Genomic DNA, 6,307 nt, shown 5'->3' with positions numbered 1-6,307 from the left:
ATTTAGCTATCTTATTATGTTATAGCAGTTTAACATTGCGTTGCTAGTAATTTAAACCTCATAGCTGTGACTTACGCATTCCAGACTCCTCTTTTTGGAGACTCTCTCCCTTGATGCAGTTCGCATTTTTAGAAAGCATGTTGTACAGTGCTGCCAGCGACTATTTTTTGAAAAACCTAGATCATACCTCCGAAAAAACCTAGAATTGAATGAAAAAACCTAGATTCATCCCAACATGTAATTCCTAGTAATAAATCCCTGTTGTTCACATAGGAATGAGTATGGATATATAGGGATAAACACAAATTACAATTTAACATATTTCCAATTTTTTTAAGAGTTATTTAACATATTACCATTATCATTCATCTTCATCTCCCTCGTAAACAACAGCTTTATCAGCATGTCTTACATCCACTAATCTACTTTCATATCTCCTGTAAATGGCTGTTTTCTCCTGTAAATAGCTCCTGTAATGAACCACGTTACGTCCACCTTTGTTTAGCAAGGATTCGGTCTCGGGTAATTGTGGCTTTCAAAGAGTTTGTTTTTTGAAGTCTCCACGAAGTCTTGAGAGAAAATTCTCTCGACGCAGGCTGATGAATGCGGAAGAACTGACAAATTTGTAATAAATTTTGAAAAAATTTCAAATTTGGGTTGGCCAAGACTATCTTTTACGGGTCAAAGGCTATGCCAAAATTCAGGAATGCTGACAGTTCTGCTGTTCTCTGAGAGGTGTAAGTCCTTGGTTACTTTGAAGCTTCGGTATTCATCGTCAAGATCATTTAATTTATCTTCAGGCTCCTGGTTTTTGAACTGGGCCGCTAATGTTGCGATGGAAAAAGGTGAATAATTGGCTGAAAAAGTTTGTGGGTTTAAAATGTTAAGTTGTGCAATAATGCTTCTATCATCAAATGAAAATCTGTGTATGATTTGTACACACAATGCTACCAAGAAGTTCAAACAGTCTTTTCTGAATTTTTCGCGAATGTCATCATTAGCCAGCGCGCTATGGGCTCTTGCTCCAACACTGCCATAATTGTTCTACCACTAAGCAATATATCTCCAAGAGGTTTGAATGGTTTGCAATAGCTTGGATCTACATCATATAGTTTTGATTTTGTTAAGCATTCTTCATTAATGAAATAGCCGAATATATTTTTATATTCAGCATATACCATCGAGTGAAGGACATGCAACCTAAAAATTTCAGATTGTCATTCCAAGTTGAGTGCATCGACTTTCTTCAGAACATATTGAACAAAACATAGTTCCATAAAATTGATCAGTTCTTGCCTGCGATTCAAAGTAAAGAATCAAAGCATCCTATACTGCTCCAATACAACTGAAATTACATGCTCTCTCGACTGGGTGGTGAACTGAACTGCCTCTTAATTTTTAACCCACACGCACACGCACTGTATGAACTTGTACGAACATCTATTAAAAATTATAACAAGTAGTATTTCCGCTTTTTTTGGCAATAATAATTGATTTTTGTTTTCAGTGCATCATTCTCAAAAAACTCAGATTTAGATCACTTTGTAATTTAAAAACATAGAAACCCAGCTGGAAGCTCAAAAACCTAGATCTGAGTTTATAAACCTAGCGCTGGCAGCACTGATGTTGTATAAACTGAAATTACTACAATTCTGGACAAAAACATGCCTTTCTTATATATCATTGGTGATATTTAGATATAAGTCAAGGGGACTTGGAATTTTATGCGTTGATAATTTGGGATATAAGATATGGATTAAAAAACTTCAATTGTTTACGTCATAGACACTTTACAATAATGTTGGCTTACCTATGACTCAATATATCATCATACTTTTATTATGTATCGAATGTTATTACAATAAATAGTATTGTAATGACCACCAATAAACTTACCCTGAAATCGGCGCACTCGAAAACATAATGTTGGTTACACTAGCTATTAGTAATAATTATAATAAGTAAATTAAAATCCACTTTTCATATGTAGGTTCTATTTAAAATTTTTATCGTAATTATGTGATGCATGGTTCGTATGATACAAATACGTAGGACTAATATTATGTAGTGAATCTTACGTAAGCCACAAATGAAAAATCTCGTTAGGCTAGGGTTTTTTTGTTAACCTAACCTAACAAGATTTTTGTTAATTAGCATGTCGCATAATAGCGTTCATCTTTTTTTGTGTCGCACTATTAACAAAAATTATTCATATCTAGATTCCGCGACATTGGTACATACCGAGACAGTTATTGCGCGACATTTTGTCGCACAATAATCCAAAAATGTCGCGCTATTGTCTAAAGTATGCTTAAAGATTAGCACAAAAATACCGCGACATGGTTTTCGAAAACTCTTAACAAACGTGTCGCACAATAACCCAAATTATACAAATATATATATATATATATAGGTAGGTATATATATATATATATATACACCCATGCAAGAAGGTGTTCATCTGTTTTTGAGCTTGTTGTGTATTTGACAATCAAATCTCAATTATCAAACTTGCTAATACATTCTACTAAATATTACCTTCCATAATCTTTGTTCCAGAAAACAATGGCCTCACTATTAAGTTGTGATGAAATTACAAAGAGCCTCTTGACAACAGACAAGCATGGCTACAATGCTCTACACCATGCAGTTATTGCAAATAATCTTGCAGTTGTGAGGCAACTTCTACCATATTCAGGTAATTTGAAATTAATTTAAGAAACCTGGGGCCTTGATGGTAAGTCCTGTAAATTTTAGTGGTAANACATATTTATAAGAATTCCGTACAATTACCGGACAAAATTGGTAACATTACCGGACATGGGTTAGAAAACCGGACAAAATCGAGTCCGGTTATGTACCTTACAATTAGTTTGTACTTAAAAACCGGACACGAAAATAAATGAACTACACTACCGGACATTCTAAAAAACGCCAACCTCGTTAGGTTAGGGTTAAAGTTAGGGTTAGGTGTGCATAAAACCCTTCTTTACGTTGCTTGACACCTTTCTACTAAGATTAAGTCCAGCCATGTTAGGTTCTTCTTACTTTTTTCACAATTTTACTTACGTCACTGGGCCAAAAATAAGCATAGTCCGGCAAAGTGCAATTATCGTTACTATATATATATATATATATATATTCTTATCTTCAAGATCTTAAATATTTGGTTACTCATACCTCCAACCACTTTTATTAATTCACTCTAGTATTGGGGCCATCGGGTTTGCCAAAGGTTGCTACTATTATATTACTTCCTCATGTCCACCAGTATTTGTTTGCCATCATAAGGAGCTGGATGTTCATGAGTCGTTGTGTACCATTGTTCCTGACATGGAACATTATACTATTTACATAGAGCCATGGGGCGGGCATGGGCTTCAGCCTGCAGTTCACTAATTGCAAAATTGGGTGGCACTGGGCCACCCAATGCCCTCAAATTAATGCCAATTGCAATAAAAAAAATTCAACATTAATTGATTATTCTAACTCTCTCATGATAATTTAACCTTCCATTATTCATTGTCAACGCTATTCATATCTAATGCTCGGTAAAAGGTAGTAACCGTACGAAGTCAGGTGGTGAACCCTCATATAGGTCACCGATGTTGTCGTACTCGTAACTCGGACCTTGACTTCGTTCGTCAAGACGTCGATGGCCGTGATAAGCTGGCATGAATAACTGATTCATGCACCGGAGTAGGTTGAATAATATTTTAACAATCCTTTGCTCTTAAATAGGAGAATGACTGCACTTGCCGCAATTTTTTATGCTTCATCTAGGAAAATGACTGCACTTCTTGAATGCGTTGTATCTTTATTGAGTCTCAAATAAATCAATTTCACATAATCATCCAATTCTAAAGTTGAATTTCATGACGCCGGACGAAATCAAAGAGGTTGAAGTGGGTATCTAGAGGGCCCCCAGCGGTTGTCCAGGAGGTGCTCAGTGAGTGCCCAGTGGATGTATAAGGGGTGCTCAGTGAGTGTCCCAGGGTTGCTCAGTGAGTGTCCAGTGGGTGTCCAGGAGGTGCTCAGTGAGTGTCCAGGGGGTGCTCAGTGAGTGTCCAGTGAGTGCCTAGGGCCATGGGCCGCCTGATAAGCAGCACCAGTACACGGTGCTCGGAATCTTGAAGCAGACGTTCCCAGCGGGGACGAAAGTCCAGACCGATCCCCACAGGTAGTAGAAGTACTGCAGGAGAGAAATGCACCACCTACTTTATCTTCATTAGCTACAAATGCATAAACTACTATAAGCCCTTAAGACAAAATGTTCAAATTACCTCAGGTTAGGCTACTTCATGATTGAACAAGTGATAATTATTAGTTAGTTATTGGTCAGCAGGGCATTTTACGAAACTGCTGCGCACTTGAGCCGCTGAATGAATCAAACGAACACTTAACCAATTTAATAGAATCGTCATCTACCTACATGGGGATGGCCCTGCAGGAGAACTTATTTGAGTCGTTATCGTGGTGGCTATTGTATCATTGTGGTGGCTATTGTATCATTGTGGTGGCTATTGTATCATTGTGGTGCCTATTGCATCATTACAGTGGCAATGGTATCATTGTGGTGGCTATTGTATCATTGTGGTGGCTGTTGTATCATTGTGGTGGCTATTGTATCATTGCATTTGTTAATCCATTCAACTTACGGGGGGGTAAATCACCCGGCACGAGGCGCGAAGTTCCCTGGCTTCTGCAAGACGAAAAATTGGATTACTATGAAAATTAATTACATGAGAACATAGTTTCAGTCAAAAAAAATTAATCAATTCACAATAAGCCACAAATTCAAAATAAATCGATTAAAAATCGTGAAATTCCGGAACTCCCTGCGTGCTTCCATAACAAGTCGCTAGCAGGAAACAATATATCAAGTATTATATATTAATATATAATACTTGAAATTAAACTGAAACTATAGATATATCCTGAAGCTTTTTGACAAACGGAATGCAAAACAATGTATAGCTCTTATAAGTTTTCAACATGATGAATGCAAAATAATACACAGCGCCTGCAGATATTCAACAAACGGGGATAGTTGACACTCACCTTCCACCCCGTCATCTCGCCCCACTTGGGGCTTATCAGGCAACACCGTCACGGGACCATCATCCTGCAACAGAAAAAGTTTATTACAAACTGAAAATTTATAAATTATTAATTGCAAACTCACTAATATACGCAAGTATCCCATCACAAACACAGCGTCCTATTCACGTTCCACCCGCGCACCATTTTCCCTCAAAGCTTTCCTCTTCAAGACCCCAGAGACCGGAGAGTATTTTGCGTACGAAGCGCACGCACGCAAACGCAATGCACGAATATACGCAACCAGTACACTGATTATTATACGCAATTTTTATTTCGACATCAGAAATTTTTTTATTATTTTCAACATAAATATATAAGTGAATTTAATTTTTGGTTTGATATTCTGAAACTTCAAGACGCGGGGTATCCCTAAGGAAACTTTGAATGCGTTCTTTCAAACGAAGGCAGATCTTGCAGTTACAGAAAGCTTCCTCGCTCCGGCTTAAAACGACAAATTTTAATTTGGCTACTTATCCCACAGACTAAGCTATAATATTAAATTCACTTATTTAACCACAAAATAATAATGCTAACCTTGTCACTCCTGACATCTGGCTGAGAGCCGTCAGCCTCGCCGACAGCAGCGCTGGCAGCCGCAGCTACCAGCAGCAGGAGGCACAGCAACGACGTCTTCATCTTGACTTCTTGCGGCGAACTTTTTACTGGAAAAAGTTTTTAGTTTACAGAATGAATACTGCCTAATATTTCAACAAAGACAGAAGATCAATCACAATTAGAATTGTTGGGCATTTTAAACATTAGTGAATTAAAGAAGTTTAATTCTAAAAAAATCATGGACCTAAAAAGCAGCAAGTGCAGGCTATGGAGAAAAACAATTTTTGGTGCCTATCTTTCCAGCAATTGGGAACAGTCACGACACACACATTTTACATGTTCATATTACCCACATATGTACACTAAATATTTCATATTTTCATCTTAACTCATTTTATTTATTAGTGAAGCCAAGCCACTTACCTGAACAAGAAGCTGCTGAGAGTGTGTGGTTGAACGCCGCGCGGTGCCTCTTTTATGCTCCGCAAAATCCTAAAACAAATTCAATGGAAAACATTTTTCAGCCCAAGGTTGCCACAAAATATTGTAGTAATGTCACTGATGTATTAATTGACTTGTCACTGATATAAATGTACGCAGTTCAGCATTTGAAGTCTGTTATACATCGCAATTAAACATTTCTTTTCAT

At 37.3% G+C, this 6,307-nt stretch overlaps 1 protein-coding gene across 1 annotated transcript; it reads right to left on the bottom strand.

Moving 5' to 3' along the window:
• Window positions 1-4,022: 4,022 nt before the first annotated feature.
• LOC108667300 lies at window positions 4,023-6,095 on the bottom strand. Its single transcript, XM_018154309.2, has 5 exons — window positions 6,082-6,095; window positions 5,638-5,765; window positions 5,062-5,125; window positions 4,659-4,702; window positions 4,023-4,192 (listed from the first exon to the last, which is right to left on the bottom strand). The coding sequence occupies exons 2-5, from the start codon at window positions 5,737-5,739 to the stop codon at window positions 4,079-4,081; spliced, it is 324 nt and encodes a 107-aa protein (XP_018009798.1). The 5' UTR covers window positions 5,740-5,765; window positions 6,082-6,095; the 3' UTR covers window positions 4,023-4,078.
• Window positions 6,096-6,307: the final 212 nt, after the last annotated feature.

Source organism: Hyalella azteca, unplaced genomic scaffold (genome assembly GCF_000764305.2).
Source record: "Hyalella azteca isolate HAZT.00-mixed unplaced genomic scaffold, Hazt_2.0.2 contig17970, whole genome shotgun sequence".
NCBI classification, from domain to species: Eukaryota; Metazoa; Arthropoda; class Malacostraca; order Amphipoda; family Hyalellidae; genus Hyalella; species Hyalella azteca.
The sequence above is the reverse complement of the archived record's forward strand: the minus strand, read 5'-3'. Positions and strand labels throughout refer to the sequence as shown.

Excerpts from the sequence above, each read along its gene's own strand:
- LOC108667300 (XM_018154309.2), bottom strand. The coding sequence starts at position 5,739 with ATGAAGACGTCGTTGCTGTGCCTCCTGCTGCTGGTAGCTGCGGCTGCC. Across the intron at positions 4,703-5,061 it reads GCGAGATGACGGGGTGGAAG|AAGCCAGGGAACTTCGCGCC; the intron begins GTGAGTGTCAAC and ends TTCGTCTTGCAG. Across the intron at positions 4,193-4,658 it reads GCCGGGTGATTTACCCCCCC|TACTTCTACTACCTGTGGGG; the intron begins GTAAGTTGAATG and ends TCTCTCCTGCAG.